The sequence below is a fragment of the Nematostella vectensis genome, chromosome 1 (genome assembly GCF_932526225.1).
Source record: "Nematostella vectensis chromosome 1, jaNemVect1.1, whole genome shotgun sequence".
Lineage (NCBI taxonomy): Eukaryota > Metazoa > Cnidaria > Anthozoa > Actiniaria > Edwardsiidae > Nematostella > Nematostella vectensis.
Genome location: NC_064034.1, coordinates 11,967,205 through 11,992,545, shown reverse-complemented (window position 1 = coordinate 11,992,545; position 25,341 = coordinate 11,967,205). Strand labels below are relative to the sequence as shown.

At 40.2% G+C, this 25,341-nt stretch overlaps 4 protein-coding genes across 5 annotated transcripts in view; 1 reads left to right on the top strand and 3 right to left on the bottom strand.

Moving 5' to 3' along the window:
• The window catches only part of LOC5517380 (hemicentin-2), a 49,870-nt gene extending 45,035 nt beyond the window's left edge, over positions 1-4,835 (bottom strand). Inside the window, exons 1-5 of one of the 2 annotated variants that reach the window (XM_048731522.1) lie at positions 4,677-4,835; positions 4,046-4,167; positions 3,515-3,737; positions 3,151-3,303; positions 2,654-2,773 (exon numbers count right to left, since the gene is read on the bottom strand). Coding sequence is in view for 1 of the 2 variants with exons in the window: in XM_048731530.1 (XP_048587487.1) it covers positions 605-662 (58 nt within the window). In the remaining variant the exon portion in view is untranslated. Of the gene's footprint in view, positions 1-604; positions 770-2,653; positions 2,774-3,150; positions 3,304-3,514; positions 3,738-4,045; positions 4,168-4,676 lie in introns of those variants that run through there. The other variant, XM_048731530.1, reaches the window with a different exon arrangement.
• Positions 4,836-8,503: 3,668 nt separating this feature from the next.
• Positions 8,504-10,455, bottom strand: LOC5517425 (neurogenic locus notch homolog protein 2). The gene is made up of 4 exons (XM_048720050.1): positions 10,281-10,455; positions 9,907-10,203; positions 9,381-9,545; positions 8,504-8,691 (listed from the first exon to the last, which is right to left on the bottom strand). Exons 1-4 carry the CDS (start codon positions 10,453-10,455, stop codon positions 8,522-8,524), a joined length of 807 nt encoding a protein of 268 aa, XP_048576007.1. The 3' UTR covers positions 8,504-8,521.
• A 3,750-nt stretch (positions 10,456-14,205) lies between these two features.
• LOC5517426 (kelch-like protein 12) lies at positions 14,206-16,866 on the bottom strand. The gene has a single exon (XM_032387435.2). The coding sequence runs from the start codon at positions 16,634-16,636 to the stop codon at positions 14,858-14,860; it is 1,779 nt and encodes a 592-aa protein (XP_032243326.2). The 5' UTR covers positions 16,637-16,866; the 3' UTR covers positions 14,206-14,857.
• Positions 16,867-16,942: 76 nt separating this feature from the next.
• On the top strand, positions 16,943-24,549 carry LOC5517381 (ragulator complex protein LAMTOR5 homolog). Its single transcript, XM_001637331.2, has 4 exons — positions 16,943-17,104; positions 17,187-17,248; positions 19,238-19,355; positions 24,279-24,549. The coding sequence occupies exons 1-4, from the start codon at positions 17,070-17,072 to the stop codon at positions 24,337-24,339; spliced, it is 276 nt and encodes a 91-aa protein (XP_001637381.1). The 5' UTR covers positions 16,943-17,069; the 3' UTR covers positions 24,340-24,549.
• The last annotated feature ends 792 nt before the right edge of the window (positions 24,550-25,341 follow it).

Genomic DNA, 25,341 nt, shown 5'->3' with positions numbered 1-25,341 from the left:
ATGAATAAATGCGGAAACATCCAGCAGTTGCAATGCGTGTCGACACAGTTATTGGAATTATACTAAGATGCAATTAACAGAGATAATAATTTATAACCTTCGCTGATTTCATTTTTTGTTGTTGGGAATTTGTGGTACAGGATAATCGCATTGATGTAAATGGCGTCATGCTCGCCTCACTTGTCAAGAATATAAAATTTTTATGTGCTGAAAGCAGAAACAAAATCTAACTAGCGCAAATTGACAAAATTGATAAACTTATTTAGAATTGCACATAAAGAATTAATTAAATTGCACTGAAAGTTGTTGTGTTTTTCAATGTTTTTACCCCGGAAGCAAATCAAGATGGAACGAAATCAATCAAGCAAAACGAATATGCAGTTTGCATGTTCCGTCTTCTCGATATTCATCTGCAAATAATTCAATATCCCCCAAAACCACATTAGGAAGACCATTAAGATTTTAAAGACTGTATCAAACTTTTAAAAGATTACTTTGCGTCTAGGATAATTCGCTTAACACTGCTATTCAAATTGAGTCACTAAAACAAAGCACCGATCGAGCGTTTCAGCTGTGGGAGACACGTCCCATTAGAACAACTTACCTGCGGCTTTATGGAGAAATAACCAGCATAGCACAAGCACACAGCTAAACAAAGCCATCTTGGGGATAAAAACAAAGAAAAAAACAAGCGAGAAGAACGCAACAGTCTAACCCATCTTCAGTCGCATGACGATCAGACAACGGGTCAAATCTCTGTGGAATGTGTCGTGGTGGTTTTATATTACAAACAAGATTGAATCGTAATTGATTAACTATGTGAATATGCCTTAGGGGGAGGGGGTTTTCGCTGATCAATGATAGGGCACCCCTGCTTGTGTGAAGGCACCCCTGCTGCCTAAACTATACATCATTAACATAATGGAGTGGTATGTGTGAAAAACTATTTGATGCCATCATCAAAAATAAGAAATATTCGTAAGGAAACATCGTATGATAACCAAACATGGTAGATATCATGTAGATGTTTTTTTCTTCTTTTTTCTTCCTACTTTAACTTTTTCCTTTTTTTTTTCTTTTTCTTTATCTTAACTTTCTTTATATCATATAGTATTTATTGTTATTTTTATATTGTAATTAATAGTTTGTTAAAGGGGGGGCAACGAGATGGTCACGTCATGTGTAAGATCTTCGATGACTCCACTAAAAGCAAAACTATTCTGATGCCATAAAAATGTATTCAGGTCGAAAGGAACATCTTAAAATTGTTTCTTGATTGTGTAATGTCATCGATGACGTCAAGAAAAGAAAAATTGTCCATATTTCATGATTGTAGCATCTTTAGACAATATTATTAGAATTTTTTTATCGATCATAAAGGTGTGAAAAGGCAGTAAACAGTATGACCACGTGATGTGTGACGTAAAATGTTATATGTTATATTTGAAACATCGTCAAACAACCAAACTTAGAAGATGTCAGGTAGTTCAAGGAGATTGTCGCGTGATGTGTGACGGTAAGATCACAAGCAGTATTTTGAAATTATAAAAAAAAGTTAATGCTCCGTCTTCGAGCAGTGCCTAACTCTATATACCGTCTATATACCGAACAACATCCTTTAAATAAGCGCTCCAGCCTCTTTTGGAATAAGTGCCCCTCCCCGATAAGCGTCACCCCCACCCTTCCCCTGAAAAAAAGATTTTAACAAAATTGTGGAGGGGATAGCGAGGATGCTACGTCCAGAAATCTAATTGATGAAAGCGGAAAGACGATAATGAGAAAATAACTCAACAACAGCACCACCTAAATGGAGTAAATCTCGAGGATGCTGCGGCCAAAATCAAATTGATAAAAGCGACTGTGAAGACGATAGTAGTAGTATAGTCATTTTTTATTTTAAACAGCCGCCGTTTTAAACAGTCGCCATGGCAACCCCGGGGGAACAAAGGAATGGGAAGAGTCGAATCAATAGACTCGGAGGAGTCGTAACAATAGACTCGGAGGAGTCGTAACAATAGACTCGGAGGAGTCGTAACAATAGACTCGGAGGAGTAAGAACAATAGACTAGGAGGAGTGAGACCATTAGACTCGGAGGAGTAAGAACAATAGACTAGATAGGAGGTTTAAGGAGGAGTAAGGAAAATAGAATCACGGGGTGCAAGGAGGAGTGAGGACAAAACGTGATTATTACAAGTGTCTTAATACTCGGTTACATAATTATCATATTATAATTATACATAATTATCGTTTACCCGAGTGATCAAACGCGCTATTTAAGTAAGGGTTAGATACCTCTATAGTATACTATAGAGGCCTGAAGGTTCTCAACCCACTGTAACGGGTTGACGCTCAACCTGCCACGGCGGCAGGGGCGGATCAAGGATTTTAAAATGGGAGGTGGATGATGGCTTGATAGTCGGCTTAAAACTGATCCAGTTGTCCTTGTTAGATCACTACATAGATCTTAAAATACTTCACGCTGAATTGGATTTGTCGCGCCAGCAAAGGCAAGCCAGGCGAAGTCACATGGACAGTACCTCCCGTCCAGGGAAATAGCTGCTTTGAGACTATGTATTGCGCGAAAGCGTAAAATGGCGTCGTGATTAAACTTCTTTAAAGTTGAACCCCAATATAGGAAATACAAATACTCACGCCGACAGTTTATTCCATAGTAATCCCCAGTGCAAGTGCACGTGTAAGTCCAGGCTACAGTATCTTCAGTACAGGAACCGTGGTCCCCGCACGGCCTGCTGTCACATGGCTTGAATGAATCTATTACAGATAAAACCATAACCATATACAAAAAATACTAAGGAAACATGTAAGGAATAATCTGTCTTTTTAAATAATAAACTATAAGACGAATTTGAGGCGTGTTTCTATGTCACAGTAGTCATTTCCAAGTTTTTTTAAGTGCATAAAAAACGCAAGTCGGGCACGTTTCGGCTTCGCGTCGGTGACAGTTCGCGGCAGGGGGTAGTAGCTCGGATTACGCAACGTAACTTCACCAGGTTTGCTAACCAAACACGGAGAGCACGTCGTAAACAAGGCACATTTTACCCAAATTAGAGGGAAATTCGTGGTTTACTATCAAACACTGTTGCTAACGCCCTTGAAAGTGTAAACATAAAAAATAAATCCCGACTAACCTAGGACAGAGTCCCAGAGTCCATCGCGGTCGTAATTGTCGGTTGTACCACACCAAGCTTTGTTGTGATCAACCTTCGGAGCGGAGTATTGTGACGTTGCGTTGTACACGAATGGGAATATGCAACACTTGCCGTGTGCTGTTTTGATGCAACCTGTTGAAAGATAGAACAAATGAAGTCTATTTGACCTCTATCGAAATGCGTCCAACACGTTCATATATCGCCTGCTAGAGTACTTTGCTGTTTTTATAACTGTGCGGTTACAATTGAGTGGCTGTTTACAAACCAGTAATAATGCCGGTGCATCCTAAGCGTAGTTTTAAATTTTTGGATTACCCATTAATACTATGTTCGATGTGTTTACCTGAAGTAATGTTCTCCCCGCCCGCTACGGTAGCTAGACAGCCTGTTAACTCCGCTCTTATACAAAGCTCTCCACCGTCTGCCTGCCTGAATGGCTCCTTGGGGATAAGCCTTATTGCATTTTGGGACTGGATGAACGCTGCATCGCCAGAAAACTCAGCGTCGGAGAACACTCGCGATCTGTTTGCATCTGTATAAGTGTCGAAGCCAATGGGTAGGAGCAGCTGATAGTGAAAACATAGTACAACCATTCACAAACTACTTTTCCCAATTTAAGATAAAGTTTTCCCATAAATGGTACGACGTTATGAGTTTACTTCGGGTGACAACTAAAAACAAGATTTTCTGTGTGCACAACCCGTTTATCCTAAGAATAAAATCACATACCAAATTACCTTTACACACTAATTTCGTTTACCTAAATGACTTGATTTTCAAACTTCATTTAAAAATCCTCAACATCAGCACAAAATTTGATACAACCAGAGCATAATTATTTTGCCTCATATTACTAAAACTTTCTAATTCTTACCTCACATACTGACGTAGGTCGAGAAATGTCTCCGGCCGCTGATTTAAGCCCAACAGCAAACGGCCACTCGGCAGCGGAAGGTTTCCCTTGAATGGCTACTTTGGATATGCTAACGACAGAACCTAGAGAAAACATGGACTGGATTAGTCATAGGTCAATACTGAACGATCATGCAGCCCCCCCCCCCCCCCCCCCCCCCGACTCACACACACAACAGAGTTCTAATGACTTCTGAATATCATACCCATTCACACTATTATGCCGTTTTATTTGCATTATAATAATTATCATAACAGAGGCAGAAAGAATAAGCTGATTCCACCTCCACACGTGAATTGGTATAGAAGGATGATGCATGACACGTATGGCAGTGCCTTGAATGGAAATACTCCGTTATTTTTAAATCATTATTACTAAAGCTATAAGAAAAAGTAGGTCTTAAGCAACAGAGTAAGTAACGTAAAGCTACTGAATTTATTAAACAAGGGTTGCTTCTCTTTTTGTTCAATGAAAAGGTAAGCATCGCAATAGAGAGATAGAGCCAAACATTATTAAAATTGTAACATAGACGTAATTCAGCCTTCTGAATACAATGTTTTATGAATAAACCATCTATCTATCTAAACATTACCGAAATCTACTTGCAACCATTCATCCCACGAACGGTGGACTCTAGGACACCAGGCTGAACCTCCATTCAAAAATGGCGGGGTAGTTAATGATCCAGATAGTGCTGAGCTTGCAGAAAACGCAGACACAGTAAGCGGAGTTGGTGAGGCGTTGATTAATGGGACACAATCTGCAAGAAACGATAAATTAGAAAACTATAATATGATAATTTTAGTTTCTCTATTTTGTTTTTGGCGTATTTTAAAACATCAAATACAGTTCTTTCTATAAAGTCCTTCCAAAATTAAGTAAGAAAAATGGACAGATAGATACTTCAATCAATCAAGAAGCATTCCTAAAACAGTAAAAGATATATATATATATATATATATATATATATATATATATAAAATGATGGTTGAAGGCTTTCATAGAAAGTGCTCAATACTCGAAAGTAGAGCGGTGTATAGTGTTGGTTTGAGAAAAATACAAACTACATAGGTTTCCCTACAGGTCTGTTTCGTGGTTGCCCACTCATCAGGGGATTTAATGAGAATATTCCTACCATCGTATATATACTATTAACATTGAAATTTACATAATAATAGACTGATAGTTTTAGCTAAGGCGGCAAGAGGAACAATAGCGAGTTACATAAATATGCAAGGCGGAACGTGTGAAAAATTGATAGCGCGAAAATTTAACGGTGACGGGATTAACAGTTCTAATTGTTTCGTAGCAGGGCTTTGTTTCTGTGGCGGCACGAGGACACGAGTTCATTGCGTTTATTTAGAGTTGATAGTTTGGGTTGGCAGATGATCGTCAGCTTTTCCTTGAGGCAGAGGTTGCAACGCTTAGTGGTACTGTTGTAGGCGGAGTGGGAAGAAAGAATGCGCCATGAAATAAAGTACTCAATCATGTTGTCCTTGAGAGTCCAGACGTGTTTGCTGAGTTCGGTGGAGTTTCTGTGTTTGGCGTGTCGGAATGATGCGGTGTGGTTTCTGTACCTGGTCTTGAAGCTGTTTTCAGTGAGCCCGACGTATGTTTCCGAGGTGTTGTTGTCTTTTCGAGTTACGGTAGCTTGGTAGATAACAGATGTCTGTAGGCAGTTTCCGTCTAGAGGGCAGGTGTCTTTCTGTCGGCAGTTGCATGTCTTGTTGTTGGTAGTGGTAGGGGCGGAGTTGGCGATCTCGGTGGCCGACGATGCGGTGATGATGCGCTTGTTGTGGTTGTCGATGATCTGTTTGGTGTTGTTCATGCAGCTGTAACTGATTTTGATGGTGTTTCTGTTGAAGATTTTACGGAGGTGGTTGTCTTTCGGAAAGTGCTTGTCTATCAGGGTGAGGAATCTGTGGCCGATGTTGGTGCTGGTGTTCTTGCTGAAGGGCGGGTTGTACCATAGGATGTTGTTGCGTTTGCGGGTTTTTCGGTTGGTTACGGTGTTGGGATCGTAGCGTAGCGTGTAGTTGTATCCGCTATCGTCGAGTGCTTTCTGGTAAGGCGGCGCGGTCTGGTCAAAGGAGGCTTGGTCTGAAGATAGGGCAGATAGGCGTCTGTTGATACCAGCAGGGATGTTCTTGGTGATGGAGGGCGGGTGGTTGCTCTCACGGTGGACATATTGTAGCGAGGAGTTTGGCTTTGTATAAGGCTGGTGTGCATTACGTTTTAGGTCGAGGGTGACGTCTAGGAAATTGACAACTTGTTTGTTTGCCTCAATGGTGATTCGGAGTCCGTTGTTGTTGAAGATGCGGCATAGTTCCTTTTTTAGGTTTTCGGTGGCTCTGGGTGTGGCGTTGGTGATGGCTAGTCCGTCGTCGCGGTAGAGTCCTACGTTCATATTGAGGTCCTGAAGTTGGGAGAGAAGGAAGTTGCCTACAAGTTCACAGGTTTCTGCGCCATCGAAGCTCCCCATCGTAACATCAAATATCGTGTTGCTTTTCTTCTGCCAGGGTGTTTGGTTGTGGACCAGGAAGGAGCTCTTGGAGTGGGTTATGATCTCTTTTTCATCAGGGGTGATTTCGTCATAGTTGGAGGCGAAGTCGAGTGCTCTTGATAGTAGGTCTTGGCTGATAGATGGGTAGAATTCTACAATGTCAAAACAGATGAAGTTGAGTTGGTGTTTGTTTTCGGCAGCCTTGAACCAGTCAATGACGGCTTTAGTGCTTTTCCATTGGTTGAAGTTTCGTTTCTTTGCAATTACGCTATTGATACGGTCGAGGATCTTTTTGCTGATTTTTCCGATTTCGGGTTTCGTGGGGTTGATGAGTCTGCAGGTAGGTTTGTTAGCGAAGTTCGGCTTATGGTCTTTGAGAGTTATGAAGGCTTGCTTGTTGGCTGTGGTGTCCATTCTATCGTCTAAATCCAGTTTTGTAGCGATCTCTTTGTTTTTCTCGTGGACAGATTGCGTTGTTTCGGAGGGTGCTTTTTTGTAGGACTTGTTTATTTCTTTTTCTAGGAGATTCTTGTAGGTAGCTGGCTCTAGTTTGTAGAAGTTTGTGGTTTTATCTGCGGGGATCAGTAGTTTAGGTTCTTTTTTAATGTTGTCGGTGTCTTCTTTTAGCTTGCCCAGGAAAGGAGTGTTCAGGTTCTTGAATTTTACTGACTGGATCATTTATGTAATATATATATATATATATATATAGCACATAAACATACCTCAGAATTATAAACTGTGTTATAAAAAACAAGCCTATTGGCTATCAACATCGATAAAAAACGTTTAACCCCGCGAGGGACTCCGATAAAAACAAACAGGAGTGATCGTCGGCAAAATCAATTTTAACCCTAAGGGATAGCACTTTGGGTGTGGTCAACAGAAACTTTTACCCCAAGAGATAGCAAATTGGGTGTGGTCATAGGAATTTTAACCCGCAGAATCGAAAAAACCGTTAAACACCCCCTAAAGAACGACTGAACAAAAGTCCGAAACGTTGCCATATTTTGCGACTCACAACCCTCAAGAAATAGCATTTGGTCGAATTTTACAACCTAAGAAATAACAGAATTGGAAAAATCCCCCTAAGGGATAGCATTTGGTTGAAATTTTGTACCCTAAAAGATAGGACGATCAACCCCGTCTACTTTTCTGTAGAGTCCGCCCTGGGCGTTCAACTTACTGCTAGGACTACTGCAGGAATAAGCTTCTACGCGAAAGCACAAGCCAGTACTGTTGGTGCCGAGAGTTCCCCGTGGCGAGATCTTTAGCGTTTGGCTACTGACAGGGCTTGCAAGCTCTATCGTGGTTACTGTGTCAGGTGTCCCACCAAGATATGCTGGGCGTGCAGTCTCGTACTATTAAAAAGAAGCATTCTATGTACAGGCCCGTACTCAGGATTTTTCTTTGGGAGGGGGGGTGCAAAACCGAAAAAGTGGACCATTTTTTTCCAGGGGGGGGGGGTTGCAGGGGGAAGGAGTTCTCTGATAAAAATCTAACGGACTCCGAAAGAACAAAAAGGGATTTTTTGTGCCTTTGCAGTATCTTCACGGGACGTTTATTGTTGGATTTGGCTACATACCAGAGTGATCAAGCTTATGATTTTTAGTTTTGTCTACAACTAGCACGTCTATTGGGAACCGAAAGTGAACTTTCGGCCGTTGTGGGGGGGTGCGTTCGCACCCTCTGCACCCCCCTGGGTACGGGACTGATGTAGAAAGCTTTAACATCAATTATTCCCAATAAATTAGCCTCTTACAAAGCCCCAATTTAACTGCATAAATTGCCATGCCATTTATAATGTGAGGCAAATCCTAGATAATTATTTCCTATCTACCACACACCGCACCCCCCAAATCTTCAGCACTTGAATAAACCGCGACAATTTCTTTTACTCTTCTGTCCAAGTCTCTATACAGTTCGGCAACATTTATCTACAATATATATGCATAATAAATTTTTACCAAGCTAGAAGTATAATTTCTATTGACATCCTTGTACGCCCCCGACTCAAATGTCTGCATGCAGACTTGTGATGGGAAGGAGTCGGTGTATCCTCCGGCCTTGCCTTGGATCGTGACTGAGGTAAGATATATCTTTTTGCCTATAGATGTAAAAAATAATAACGAACTCAATTCACAAATCTCTCTCTATACATGAATGCACGCTAGGGCCAGTGTACGTATTAGCTTTCAATTCTAACAGCCTAGTTTAGTCTCATGTCACCAATGTTATATGGCAAGGGCATATGAACCCCCCTTCCCGAAACACGTCAAAGGCCATACTTTGTCGTTTGAATATGTTCTAATGCCGAAAAAATTCATTTTAAAAGCTGCTTGGAAATAATTCTGTGTTCCTTTTTCCCAGAAGGTACCATTTTTTTACAGCCAGCAGTGGTTAGGTATTTTAGCATATGAATAATTACCCGTATAACCGATCGGGACGATTTTTTTCACAAAGCATCCGCTCCAGCGCCCCCCAAAAATATTCCCAGCACAACTATTCAACTCCACAAAATTGCCATTCGGATGGGTTTAACACCTTCCCAGCCAGAAAAAAACCGGCTGCGGAACAGATCCGTTTTGTGCCCTTGAGATTAGATGCACATTTATTATGTGAAATTCGAATCTGAAAAAAATCTACAGGTTAAGTTTTGATCCAAGGTATTTTTTTTTAATTATTGCTCGCACACCTGGTTCCGTCTGGTTCCGTGACTACTGTAGCTATTTACGCCAGTTTCATGATTCGGAAGTGTTCTAGTAGTCTAGAAGAAGAGATTAATAAGAAGCTTACCAGCATCGATTTGCAGGTAAGGATTAGAATCAACACTTGTAGGACACCAAGCAAAACTCTGACCCACAACAGGTATGCCCCGTAATCCATCCTTGAACGAAGAGGCTTGGAATAGGTTTGATGATTTTCGCATAATGTCGTTCTGAATGAAATTCCCACATTTCGCTGGAAAGAAGGTGAGAGATAAGACATATGTACTAGTTGCTTTCACAACAATTTTCTAGATTTCTTATAATAGGAAAGACAAGGTTTCTAAGGTTCCACAGTCACACCCGGCGCTTTTTTATTAGAGTGAGACAGTCGAAATTCTACTAAACTAAAAATGTTCATGCTATTATAAATGCAATTAGAAGTACTAATCAATTAAGCTACGCATATGCTCTAAATGGTTTATTGAAAAGACCTCTATTTTCCAATCTCCATAATAATGGTTGTGCATGTGCACTCAGTGTCAAAGTAAGTGAAGTATCATCTGCCGTATCAATTACGCGCTATAAGGGTTATTATTAACAATCTACTGACTTACCCCCCAGGACGTAGACATCGTTGGCCAGGACTCCACCTTTGCCATCCACGCATGATGATGATGTGCCGTACTTGAAGTAGGTCAAATGCGCGTCGTCTGCAGAAAAACACTTTCCGCCGTCCTGTACAGCGAATACTGTGTAGCCTCTGTTTACAGCGACTAAGGCGCATTTGCGTTTGGCGTGAGTTCGAACATTGGGGGCGCCGTCTAAAATCGGGTCTACTCCCTCAAGGCTAGCTATGGCTGAGGTAGCTGCATCTTTATAGCATCCTAGTCTTTCGTATTCGAAATATTGTCCTAAAAGATAAGGAAAGGCATAAATAATAATGAATTTAGAAGTAGCATGGATCTGTTCCTTCAAATCAAGTGCTTACCGTTTTCACAATCGTTACCGGTAAATCCTGGCAGACATGCGCAGCTGTACCCACCAGAAACAACTGTGCAAGTTCCACCATTTTGACAGGGAGCGCTAGAGCAATCTGCATTAACAACTACAATGTGAAGAAAACAAGTGTAAGATTCTCTATGATTCAAGGTAGTAGTTAACATTATTATCTTTCATGTAAAAATGAAAACATTACAAACAGAAAAATGACATTTCCAATGCAGCAAAGTTTTATTACGATACAGAATTCCTATTCTGTTAAATCGTTCATTAGTATATTTTTTCGTTTAAAATGTTACCTTCATCATTGTAAAAATTTTATAAGGTTCCTGTTAAAAGAAGGGAAACGGAAATAATTATATTTTTTACTATACGTGCCTTTGTCTGGCTTTTGTATGGCAGTTTGGACCCAGTCCCTCCCCAAAGAAAACTTCTTCGGCAAATACTAAGACAGGGGGAGGAGGGGGGAGCGCTTTGACATGAATTTGGAATTCACAGATTCAGTTATTGAAGTAAATAAAACCAAAACTGCAAAAGATAAAAAGAGTAGAAGCCACACTTCAGATGATAATGGTTTTCAATGCCAGCAAAACGCAGTTCACGTGTAAGTCGGCGCATCACATTCATTTATCTATTTTGTAGGGGTTCTGGGGTTCTCCCCAGAAAAATTTTGAAATTCCAGACTTTTAGGAGGCTCGGGAAATTGATAATACCTGTTAAATAAGGCCCTCTTCTTTACCCTGTTTCAAAAATTAAGGCCCTCCCCCAAATCGACGCTCAAAAAAACGCAACCCTCCCCCCAAACATAGCAGCCCTCCCAATAATGACCCTTCCCTAAAAGCCTGAGAATTTTATTCCGTGTATATAGGTTGCAATTTTCCTTTTTTTTTTCTTTAAACGTTTTCATTTTAAGATTTCCATTGTAAATTGAAATAATCAAGCATAAAATTATTTCATCTAATCGTTGTAAAGAGCATTAATTATCTCGGTATTAGGCGCCCTATGGTTATCATAAACCCATTAACATGATTTGCAATTAACATGATTCTATCCTTTCCGTCTTTTTTAACGATTGCCGAGTATCATCTTTTTCCGTATGTAGAAAAAAACCAAGCTGCACTTTTGAAACTCTTGCTTCTGCCCTTGTTTGCTCTTATTTCCGACGTCAGAAAACAAAGAACTCACAGCACTTTCTCATGCTATATTTACACCTAATTGCATGTTTCCGCACTGATACACCCATGCCTGCAGTATTATTTATTTTATATTAGTGTAGTGTTGATCAGTGTTTTTTTTTAAAGATAACATAGGGGGACATGTCATAACCCAAGAATCTACCACCAGATTAAAAATCATGTTTTTGCATTTCATGTCATTATTGATCAGATTTCGTTTTGAATTTCGCTAAATTAAACCAAGTCTTTATGAGTTAGTTGTGTGTGGTTAGTTGTTTCGACCGTTTTCAAACGATTTACACACAAAAGGATTCCTGAATATAATATAAAATAGTTACTGGAATCATACTTTGATACAATGCATAATGATAATGATTTATAACTGTAATGTATAACTGCAATTTCAGTTGTTGAGAATTTGGCGGTAAAGGATAATGGCATTGAAGTGGATGGCGTCATGATTGCTTCAAATAGAAACAAAATTTAACTTGCACAAATTGACATAATCTATTAAACTCATATTGCTCATGATAAAAAAAACAAATTACGCTCAACACTGCTATTCAAATTGAGTCACAAAAACAAAGCACTTATCAAAAGCACTTATCAAGAGCGCTTGAGCTGTGGGAGACCCGTTCCATTAGAACAACTTACCTACGGCTTTATGGAGAAATAACAAGCATAGCACAAGCACACAGCTAAACAAAGCCATCTTGAGGCTCAAAACAAAGAAAAAAACAAGCGAGAAGAACGCAAAAATTTAAACCATCTCCAGTGGCATGACGGTCACGAGCAACGTGCTCGGAATGTGGTTTTATATTACAAGCAATATATGGCTCGGGGGAAGTGGGGTTTCGCTGACCATTATTGGGCACCCCTGCTTGAGAAGGCCCGCCCGCGGAATCATCTTTACATCATCAGAATATCGTTATTAACTGCGACGAAGGGTATGCTTGAAGACCACTGTCCCCTCCCACTAGCATAAGAATTTGCACACCACAGGAAGCCCGCAAAGCTATTCAAATTGGTTCCCCGTTTTTTTTATATTTAGACACGAATTTAATCCATAAAGCATGGTGATTATCAGTATTAAAGAAGCTCAAATAACCCGGGCCCCTCCGCGTCTCCAAGCATCTCCCATCCGGTTCGTTAATAAAGCATTTTGTATTTGGATGGGAAATAGGGGTGGGCTAGTAGGGAGACTAAAACGATGGCATGTTGGCTTCTACACCCCTCTTTGGTAAAGCAAAGTGCAATTAGATCGAGTTTTATACCGAGAATAAAGTGTAAGTAAAGATCACTGCAAGTGGCCCTGACGATGCAAACACGTGTGGCAAGAGGTGCATGGATACCTGCTGCAAGGTGCACAACCAAAGTAACGGCAGCCCTCTCCCCTATGCCTTGCAAACCCTACGGCATAGGGACCAGTTGAAGACCCATTTGTGTCGCCTGCGCGGGCGAATCGTGTGAGGCAAAAGATGCGCTATGCTCGAGGATCCACCGTTATCTTGTACAGCGGCAAAAAGCTTCTCGGCGTAGAGCGCCCCCGTAGCACGCTGGGTTTTCGAGGATGAAGATGCGTTTCACCGAGATTCGCGCTCGAAAACTGCACTCGCCCTGTCTGTTATCGTACCGGCCGTCAAAACAGACAATGAAAGACTGGATAACACTGGGTATACCAAAGCAACCTGGAAACGCCTACATAGAAGAGATTCTCAATAGCAAGCATATAGCAAAAGGCACCTGCTATACTAGCATGACTGGTTTCGACTCTTGGGGATCGTTTCGGGTCCCAGGATCAGTTGGGGAACTTTTGGGGATCGTTTCGGGTCCTGTACAGATCTTTCAATATATCAAGATATATCCCGCTCTACACCTGTGTGTGCGGCACTATTCTACGAACGCCTGAACTCACGCATTTGCATAATGAGTATATATGTTAATAGATATAAATTAATTTCATACATAATAGAAATCAATTACACCCTATTTTCAAATGTACAGTGGAATCCCGGCTTTCCAATTCTGTCATTCGACCACGGGCAAACAAGACGAAATGTTCGTGTACCGTATATTATCTTCAATTTGTGTACCGAATTTTTTTGTTATAAAGCCATTTTTTTGAAGTTGTTGTCATAGGTTGATCTGGTTCCGTTTTTGCCGTTAATCATAACAGTTAATCGCGATTTTCCTCCCTCATCGCGATTCGCTGTGCTACAGGGTTCTCAAACAGGGCCTTCGCGGTGCCACTGGGCGTCCCGGGAGTAACGGTGTCCCAGGAAAACCTGGTCGTAAAGGCAGGAGCAAGGGGTCGGAGTGGACGTAGAGGGTTGAGGTGCCCCGTGGACCACAGGGTGAACAAGAAAATCAAGGACTAAAAGGAAGTAAGAATGGCTTTCGTTTTGAATTGATAACAAACAGTCTTCGTTTACTGACTGAGACAGCGCACGCTGCTTCGCTTTGTGTAAGCCGTGTGTTAACCATGAAAACTCATCACTTGATGTGTCCACGAGGTGATCCCATGTTGGCCTCATGCTACATGCCACAAGACCAAAATGCGCTGCTGTGGCTTCTATGACATCGTGTGAGGTCGCAGGTGCAAGTGCGCATGCTCTAAGGCGACCGCTATCGCTAGGTGGTTGAGGCTTAGCAGGCTGAGAAAACCGCAGTAAAATGGAATGCTAAAACGAGGGATGTAAACGGTTATTTGTGGTGAATCGTAATAAAAGTGCATTGGAATCTCCAGTCTGCTCTTTATTAAAGTTATTTTACAATAAATGTTCATTAACTACCGTCAAAGCAAACTGCAGGGTTCCATTTTCCTATGTACCTCGAGTACCATATTTGCAAAAAACAGATATATTTGAACTTTATATACTTCTTTGATTGTTTTGCTACCTAATGCCTTCAAAATTATATAACTGTAACATCTCTATAGCCTCCTTCAATTCTAGGCTATCTTATAAAAGAATATGCCCTACCACATGTGCAAAACTTCCCCTTGGAGTAGAAAACAAATAGCATTATGCAAGTGTAAACATTATCAAATATCTTATTATTCTGGAAAAATATATAGTTGTCAGGGGATCATGATTTTTTCATGTGATATTCAAAATTTGAACAACAAATAGAGCTTTTGTAATTGTAAGATGGATTGACACTCCGGTGTTACAAATTAAAATGAACATCTGCTACACTGCTTAAACATCTGTTATACAGGTCGGACACATACAACAAAAGGGCCTATATAACTAGTTTCAAAGCCAGTAAAAAGTTGGATTTGAAATACCTACCCCCACCAATTCATAGAGAAAAAAAGATGAGAGGCACCCAAGAGATCTAACTTTAACAGTAGTTTTGACTACAAAATTTTAAGGTAACAGTTCTAAAATTAAAGAAACAACTCTTCATCTGATTTAGGTTCTAGAGTAAGAAATGTCTGTCTTGGAAGGTACACTGTACAAGCCTGTAGACAAGACCGAACTTCTGGCATGGGTCTCTGCAACTCCCAGCTATCATTATCAACACTGTACTGCACTACACTGCCTAGCTTATCATTTGGCCTACCACCATTTTCACCTCCGAAAAGGAAAACACTCCCTTCAATTTTAACTACTCCACAGGCAGCCCTAGGCTCGGGCATATTAGACACCATGCACCAAAGGTCACTAGCAGGGTTGTATATCTCACAACTAGAGTATGCAATCCAGTCCTCAGCGTGATATCCTCCAGCTACAAATAGTTTACCATTAATGGCACAGCCTGCAGCAAACCGACGCCTAGATTGCATGTCTGCAATGCCGACCCACTCATTTGTCTCAATGCTGTATTTCTCACCACACCCATGGACACTTTTATCCCCAAACCCACCTGCCACATATATATGGTCACCAATTAAAGCAGCAATGTGAGCTGCACGGCCACATTTCATTTTGGCCAGATATCGCCATTTGTTCACTTTTGGGTCATATTCCTGGACAATGCTTAACACATTGCTAGCCTCATTCAATCGGTTTTCCCCACCAATCAGAATGATCTTCTCCTTGTGGGTAACCACAGCTGCATGCATAACAGGATTGTCTATGTCACTAAAGTCATGACTCCAACTCTTTAAGCGGTGGTCAAATTTCTCCATGATCTGGCAGGGCGTGCCACCTAAAATATAGAGGTAACCTTCACAAACTGTAGCACAGTGTCTTGTCCGAGGCACACTTAGGTTGCTGGATGGAAAGTGATACCAGACACCAGAAATCAAATCATATGCCAATAAGTGAGGGATGGGTTTCATGGGGGCACTGTGACCTCCAGAAATCACCACCATAAAGGCTGTATCCCAGAGAGAGTCACGTGGGCGGATGAGCTTATTCAACATGCTGTCTGGAAAAAGATGTATTTGCAATCCCTCAATGAACATCTGTGTACAAATAGGGTCTTCAAAAATCAAATTTTCCTCATACAAACATTCCTGGATGGTGTACTTGGAGAGAGAGAACATACGCACTTTCCCAATCAAGGAGTGTATGTATTGCTTACGTGCTATTGGTTCATGCTTAATCCAGCGAAAAATAGCAGTCAACACTTCTTCTTCTTTTGACACATTAATCTCATTACGAGACACCAATTCGACAACTGTTTCATAACTCAGTTCCCTAAAATAGCTGGCTCTTGAAATATCAACAAAGCTCCGATCAATTAAACAGTTTGCCGCTTCTCCCAAGGCACTACAATTGTATCTGATGGCAAAGTCCCTCAAAAAAACGCAGTTTTCCGCGTTCAATGTTGCCTCGAGAAATCTAGCAGCAGCCGACTTTAAACTTGGGATCAGTAAAAAATCCCCAGCCATGACAATGTCTTGAGCGTTCTCCTTCTCCACTTTGATTGCACCCGTGTACATAAAAGAAATTACTTCTTCGCCAACATCGCCACTTATAACTTGCAATTCGATGTGTTCCTGGTTCTTTTCCTGCATGTCATTGGTAAATAAGCCACGAAAGAACGGACTCGCGGCGCAAAGAACATTTTTATGAACTGGATGGGTCTTGCCACCAATTTGAATCACGGCATCACAAAGGACGTTTTCTTTCCTTAGACTATTTAGTCTGTCGAGAATTGAAAGCTTGAAATCTGTATCTATGACTGATTTAAAATGTATTTCTTCGTCCATGGACATCCCTTTACATCTCTGTATTCAGAAAAAGAAATGGAACATCACTCGTCTGCAAAATCTTGTCTTGCCTTTACGTTTAGTTATTGACTTTAAACGACGAGACCCGACATAATATTGACTGACACCATGTAAACTAACACCAAGCAAAATCAAGTACTATTCTACAATATGATGACCAAATAATTTATCTTTATCTCTTTTCTTTATAAAAAACAAATTTCTTTGCGTATATTTTTTGCACCTAAGAAGATAAGTTTAGATACCGTAATTGCCGAACGTCGGCAAAAAGAAATCCGAGCCATTCATCTCACTCTATTTCTCAGGTCAGCGGTTTCAATTACGGAGCTGGAAAGGAGATTTCGAAAAGATTGTGAAATATATTCTTTATATATTTCCGTTGTACTCCACTTATTAGACCACAAGGAAAATACTATAAATGGAGAAGGATCTCGAGAGCCACGTGGATGATGTGTAAGTGTATTTGAGCAGTATTTTCGCATTGATTTTGACGTTTTACCACAATGTCTCAGTCTCCTTTCCTTTGTCGTTGCAGTATGTCAGAACATGGAGTTGTCGGTGTAATGTGCACAGATGATCAAGGGCTTTCTCTTATTGGTAAGGCAAATCTGTATGCGAATATAAATTCATTTTTTTTAAAATGAAGAAAGTGGTTTATGCATTTGGGGATTGTGTCTATTGGTCACATGATTTGCACTGGAAATCCCAGCGTAATTAATCGATGAAAATCGATCATCTGTTTAATTTCAATGATTTCATCTATCATTATCGGCTGTCATCGATTGACTACCCTGGCTTCGACATTATTTCTTAACATTCTCCAGGCCAACAAAGTGCTGATAATGATAGTTCCTGTATCGAAAAATAAGTTTACTGAATGACTGTTGTTGCGTTGTTGATAGTCATGGTTTTTTGAACAGGTTTAAGTTTAATGTAACACAACAGAGATCATAGCAGGCCACTCGCTTCACTCATCTTACCAGGCAAGCTCCGCTCGTATGCAACTGTTTACTATGACGCTTGTGTGCAGGCTAGACAAAATATAAATGGCTTGGATCCACTAAGGTCTGTCAAAGGGAAAGGGGTGGACCAGCGAAGCCTGGAAAAGGACCAGCGACATGTTACATTACAGCTGTATCAAATTCTATAATCTCTGCTATATAAACAGAGAGGCTTATGTACTGCTCAATGAAAATGTATAAGGTGGCAATATTATAATCCAACAATAAAATGTAATCAGCTTAGTTTCATTAGGACCTTTCCTCTGGCCCGAAACTGCCTATGTTCCAAGCCTCGTGCTATTGGATTTGGCTCCTGACTCAAGTGCATTGATGGTCGTATGATATCCCAGGGTGGCCTAAAAGCTTTTAACACCACACCTTGTTTCACTAGGACCTTTCCTCTGGCTTAAGTAAGTGTTCCAAGCCTCGTGCTCTCAGATTTGTCTCTTGACTCAAGTGCATTGATGGTTGTGTAAAATCCCAGGGTAGCCTAGCCTCATGCTCTTGGATTTGTCTCTTGACTCAAGTGCATTGATGGTCGTGTTATATCCCAAGATGGCTTAAAAGCTTTTAACACCTCGCTCTGTTGACCTTGTTACTGTCATATCAATAGGAAGATCTCACCAGCAGGATGGCTCCTAAATAATAAAATAAAATGTCTCCCATAAAATGTGACAATTTCGCAGGGGGTCCATTAACTAGTTAAAATTCATGTCCGTTTTAGTATGCGATCCCATTGTCTATGTTGTTTTCATGGATAGCAGCACAGCATGTGATAGTAGAATTGCCGATATCTATCATCAGTCTGTGGCTGCCAAAAGATATCCCAAGTTTGGTGGTTTACAGATAAAAAATGGTGAAAACAATCGTGTAGAAGAAAAAAACTCACAGCAAGGTTAAAAAAAATTGCATTTATTGTAGGCTGATGCCCCTGCATCTTGGTACAAATACACGATCCAAACCAGAAAAAAAATTCAATGAAAATTGATATTAATCGATAATGGTACAATCGTCGATTAGTAATTGATGAAAGGTCACAAATTTGCTGGACATTGATTTCCAATATTAATTGATTGGGTAGCATCAATAGTTTTCTATTGATATCAAATTTCGATTATCGGTTTCATCAATTAATTACGCCAGCAGGAAATAGGTCACCATCGCCAGGGCTATCTTGGGGAAGGCTTGTGTGCTTGAAACTAGATACATAACAGTTGTACTTTAAAAGTCTTTTCTTTTTTAATATGTTATTTTATGTGTACTGGGCTCATTACCCGGAGGGCATATTATTTATTTATTTCGGATACAATACACTGCCTTAGAGAAAATGGACCATTTAATGGACAAAAGAATCTTGGCTATGTGTCTGTGGTGTTTTGTGGTAAATTTTAATTACAAGGTAACCCAGGTGCTTTCTGTGGCTTAACTGAATCCTGAATAATACAAAAAACATTCAAGAATAATAACACATTCAAGACACTTGGAATAGTGTTATGACAATATTTTGTTGTGGTTATGAGGTCCTCTGCAGGCATGTACCTAGGGGCTACAGTTGATATTTACAAATCTCTATCTCTGTTTTCAGCAAAGGGTACAGCAAACCCAGCTACAGCTGGCTTTGTACAGAATCTAGCAGAGTCTGCCAGAAAACTTTACCCAGATAGTGAGCAACAACCAGTCATTTGTCTTGAATCAGATGCTTGGTGAGTGGCTAGATTTGGAAAATTATACCCCCAAGCACTGTAGCTCAGTTTGAAGCAGAATTGCTTTGGGGTAAGGGGGTGGATAAGATTTTAATACACTGCTTGTTGTTAGTACCCATTTTCTGTACTGTAAAGCCTGGTCCCTTAGATTCTAAAACACTGCTTGTTGTTAGTACCCATTATCTGTAATGTAAAGCCTGGTCCCTTAGATTCTAAAACACTGCTTATTGTTAGTACCCATTATCTGTACTGTAAAGCCTTGTTCCTTAGATTCTAATACACTGCTTGTTGTTAGTACCCATTATCTGTACTGTAAAGCCTGGTCCCTTAGATTTTAATACACTGCTTGTTGTTAGTACCTATTATCTGTACTGTAAAGCCTGGTCCCTTAGATTTTAATACACTGCTTGTTGTTAGTACCTATTATCTGTACTGTAAAGTCTGGTCCCTTAGATTCTAATACACTGCTTGTTGTTAGTACCTATTATCTGTACTGTAAAGCCTGGTCTCTTAGATTCTAATACACTGCTTGTTGTTAGTACCCATTATCTGTACTGTAAAGCCTGGTCCCTCAGATTCTAAAACACTGCTTGTTGTTAGTACCCATTATCTGTACTGTAAAGCCTGGTCCCTTAGATTCTAATACACTGCTTGTTGTTAGTACCCATTATCTGTACTGTAAAGCCTGGTCCCTTAGATTCTAAAACACTGCTTGTTGTTAGTACCCATTATCTGTACTGCAAAGCCTGGTCCCTTAAATTCTAATACACTGCTTGTTGTTAGTACCCATTATCTGTACTGTAAAGCCTGGTCCCTTAGATTCTAATACACTGCTTGTTGTTAGTACCCATTATCTGTACTGTAAAGCCTGGTCTCTTAGATTCTAATACACTGCTTGTTGTTAGTACCCATTATCTGTACTGTAAAGCCTGGTCCCTTAGATTCTAATACACTGCTTGTTGTTAGTACCCATTATCTGTACTGTAAAGCCTGGTCTCTTAGATTCTAATACACTGCTTGTTGTTAGTACCCATTATCTGTACTGTAAAGCCTGGTCCCTTAGATTCTAATACACTGCTTGTTGTTAGTACCCATTATCTGTACTGTAAAGCCTGGTCCCTTAGATTCTAAAACACTGCCTGTTGTTAGTACCTATTATCTGTACTGTAAAGCCTGGTCCCTTAGATTCTAATGCACTGCTTGTTGTTAGTACCCATTATCTGTACTGTAAAGCCTGGTCCCTTAGATTCTAATACACTGCTTGTTGTTAGTACCCATTATCTGTTCTGTAAAGCCTGGTTCCTTAGATTCTAATACACTGCTTGTTGTTAGTACCTATTATCTGTACTGTAAAGCCTGGTCCCTTAGATTCTAATACACTGCTTGTTGTTAGTACCTATTATCTGTACTGTAAAGCCTGGTCCCTTAGATTCTAATACACTGCTTGTTGTTAGTACCCATTATCTGTTCTGTAAAGCCTGGTTCCTTAGATTCTAATACACTACTTGTTGTTAGTACCTATTATCTGTACTGTAAAGCCTGGTCCCTTAGATTCTAATACACTGCTTGTTGTTAGTACCCATTATCTGTACTGTAAAGCCTGGCCCCTTAGATTCTAATACACTGCTTGTTGTTAGTACCCATTATCTGTTCTGTAAAGCCTGGTTCCTTAGATTCTAATACACTGCTTGTTGTTAGTACCTATTATCTGTACTGTAAAGCCTGGTCCCTTAGATTCTAATACACTGCTTGTTGTTAGTACCCATTATCTGTACTGTAAAGCCTGGCCCCTTAGATTCTAATACACTGCTTGTTGTTAGTACCCATTATCTGTACTGTAAAGCCTGGTCCCTTAGATTCTAATACACTGCTTGTTGTTAGTACCTATTATCTGTACTGTAAAGCCTGGTCCCTTAGATTCTAATACACTGCTTGTTGTTAGTACCCATTATCTGTACTGTAAAGCCTGGTCCCTTAGATTTTAATACACTGCTTGTTGTTAGTACCCATTATCTGTACTGTAAAGCCTGGTCCCTTAGATTCTAATACACTGCTTGTTGTTAGTACCCATTATCTGTACTGTAAAGCCTGGTCCCTTAGATTCTAATACACTGCTTGTTGTTAGTACCCATTATCTGTACTGTAAAGCCTGGTCCCTTAGATTCTAATACACTGCTTGTTGTTAGTACCCATTATCTGTACTGTAAAGCCTGGTCTCTTAGATTCTAATACACTGCTTGTTGTTAGTACCCATTATCTGTACTGTAAAGCCTGGTCTCTTAGATTCTAATACACTGCTTGTTGTTAGTACCCATTATCTGTACTGTAAAGCCTGGACCCTTAGATTCTAAAACACTGCCTGTTGTTAGTACCTATTATCTGTACTGTAAAGCCTGGTCCCTTAGATTCTAATACACTGCCTGTTGTTAGTACCTATTATCTGTACTGTAAAGCCTGGTCCCTTAGATTCTAATACACTGCTTGTTGTTAGTACCCATTATCTGTTCTGTAAAGCCTGGTTCCTCAGATTCTAATACACTGCTTGTTGTTAGTACCTATTATCTGTACTGTAAAGCCTGGTCCCTTAGATTCTAATACACTGCTTGTTGTTAGTACCCATTATCTGTACTGTAAAGCCTGGCCCCTTAGATTCTAATACACTGCTTGTTGTTAGTACCCAGTAAAGCCTGGTCCCTTAGATTTTAATACACTGCTTGTTGTTAGTACCCATTATCTGTACTGTAAAGCCTGGTCCCTTAGATTCTAATACACTGCTTGTTGTTAGTACCCATTATCTGTACTGTAAAGCCTGGTCCCTTAGATTCTAATACACTGCTTGTTGTTAGTACCCATTATCTGTACTGTAAAGCCTGGTCCCTTAGATTCTAATATACTGCTTGTTGTTAGTACCCATTATCTGTACTGTAAAGCCTGGTCCCCACTAGCATGCTTGCAGGCGGTACCCAGTGTTATTATCGTTTTTGGTTAAAAGCGGGTATTCGTACCATGCCACCTGGGGAGAAGGGGGACATAAAAGGGGGAAAATTGTTGTGATACGGGTAGAGGTAGGTGTCAGGGGTCAGGACAGGAGGGTGATTGTGGGGATAATGCTTCAGTGAGTGGAGTTGGACTATAAGGAGTGTACGGGATAGTGATGATTGGGAAGATTAATGGGAAGATTAAGAAGGAGGTAGTGGGTAGGGAGGTACAGTATAGACCAGAAAACAAAAAGGCGGATAAGGGGTAAGGTTATAGCTGGTGGAGATAGAAGTGAGTTAAAATATAATGAAAACAACAAAAGTTCAAAAACATGCACATCCATAAATAAATGACGCTAAATAAGGAATAGGATATTTCATAGAGCTCTTTGAAAGGTTAAGCAGCCTCACGTGTGTTCTAGTACAGGGTTTATTACAGGAGGTAAGACCAAGTACTAGTCAAATGCGAAGGGGAGAATGGAAACTGGGAGCCGAGGGATGCTAGGGGGAGGAGGAAAGATGGAGATACCTAGTAAGGAAAAAATTTGAGACGTGTTTCAAAGTGAATAAGTGGCTAGCTATTTCCGTGATAGTAACACCGAGTACCGCCTGCAAGCAGACTAGGTCCCCACTAGCGTCATAAGGATCATAAGGCATAAGGATTATGGAGCCGTAAGGGCTGACGATGCTTATGATCGGGTAGCGACGTGGGCAACATAACGATCACAAGCCGATCATTTTAACATTCCCGCGAAAATGAAGATATCAACAGTCGCACTCTTTGCCTCTTTGGTTGCCAGTATCTCCCGTTTTATCACCGAGGATAGGATTCGCGCTATCCACAAAGTAAAACTATTGCAATTCCTTGCACGTCTGTTTATCTTTAGTACGCAAAACAGGCGTCTGAGACCTAAACCGATGAGACGAGTAAGGCCCGTCCTCGCTAAAAGAGCTAAATTGATTTAAAAGGCCCTGTAAACCCATAGCTATCAAACAAACTATTTTGTCGATATTTAACCGAATTTACTGGCATAGATTACGAATATCGAGGTCTTTTTGCCTGTTTCGGCCTAAAAGTTGACATTTTGGCGATTGCAATTTTACTTCCGGTTGAATATACTGCGGAAGTAAATTTACCCTATAGGTTTTAACACTAATTTGATGGTGTTTTCGCTAAAAAGACCTTCTTAAATTTTAACAGCTACAAAAAATGTTTCATCAGAAAATTTGATATTTTGTTCACATCCTTGCAAAAGATCTTTGATAGAAGTTTACTCTAACTTAGTTAGATTTTAAAAGTTATTTTTTTCGTTCTGCACGACACAAAATGCTGGGTTTTTCTTTAAGTGCATCCAAGGTCATTTTGCAAACGCACCGGCTAAAACTCGCACAGCACAACAATCAACACTTGAAAGGTTATGGAGCATTTGGTAATGATGAATCAGAAGAACCTGCTCCTTATAAATGACTGAAAAAGATCGGAACTAGGATCGTCTCAACTACAACTCTGTGGCCGCTATTTTGACTCCTTGCACGAGTATATTAACAGCCTGGCACTAGAAGTTGATTGGCTGTTACTTATGTCATTCTTATTGCCATTATGATCATGACGTCCCCACTAGAAATTTTGCAATCATAACAATCCTAATCAACGTAAGCTCGTTCATAAGAAATTCGACCTCGAATTTCTTACGATTTTGCTTATGATGAGTATGAAGCGCCTAATGACGCTATGAGGACGCGTTCCCACTTGAGTCATTAGAAACGTAACCCCGATGCTTATGACTCTTACGACGCTAGTGCGGACTAGGCTTAAGGGCATCATATTTCAGAGAATAAGTTTTGAATGTTTGAGTACATTGGCTGTTGTTCAAGGGAGGCCAAATGTGATGGAAGTCTTTTGGGGAGTTTTTATCTAATACTATTTTCCTAATTTGTTTTATAGCAATCTTCTCATCAAATCACAAAACAAAGTCACTATAGCAGTGCATAAAGTACCATCATAGTATCATAGACTTGCAAGAGTTGCTTAGAGTATGCAGTATACAGGTTGTTAATTTAGCCACACTGTCAATACATACAGTAAATTCAATATGTACTGATGTTTTCTTATTTTATATTCCGTATTACAAGCATTGGTGACAGTGCAAACTTTCACTAAACAAATGACTATGTATAAAACATCTGAATGTTAATAATAAAAGTATAATATTTTACTCATGTCAATAATAATGTCAGAACTCCTAGCAAGCTATGTGATTTATCCAACTTGATACAACAGTATCTCTCTTTTTTATTTATAACATTTTTGCTCATCTTGGAGTGATATATTTAGGACCCAGCGTTCCTTATTAACTCCTTGTTGTGTCACTTGATCATTGTTAGCCATCTTATTGTCTGTTTGACGCCTGAACGCAGGTCTGTCATTGTCCAACAGTATACCAAAGGGTTAAAGGTAGAATTCATGTATACTATCACCATGAAAACATGAGTAAGAACAGTAGTAAAAACGAGATGAGGGCTGTACAATGCCACAAGTACTGCAGTAAGGCAATAAAGGGTATAGAACATCAAAAAACAAAGATATGTGTAAAACACACTCAGGATTCTTTTTCTTATTCATCTGATGTTAAGCCGGTCACTTTTTCTCATTCTTCTGTTTGATCTTTTGAGTCCTCCCCTATTAGGTGTAAAATAACAGTCCAGGCTAGGCTCATACCAATACTTTTTTGTTGACATGTTGTTTTGGGTGCTAACTCTAGGATTCATCGGGACAATCTCTATCCTGACCATGGCATTCTCACATATCTGTGAAATTTCTGCTTTGTCAATGCCATTGCCATAGTTGTTTCTGACTGTTTTTTTTGTATGATCTGACCATCTTCTTGTCAGGTTTAGTTGCCCTTCTGTCAGGTATAACCGTGTCTGTGTCAGGTTTGACCGTCCTGGTGTCAGGTCTGGTGGATTCTGTGACAGGTCTAGTGGATTTTGTGTCGGGTCTAGCGGTT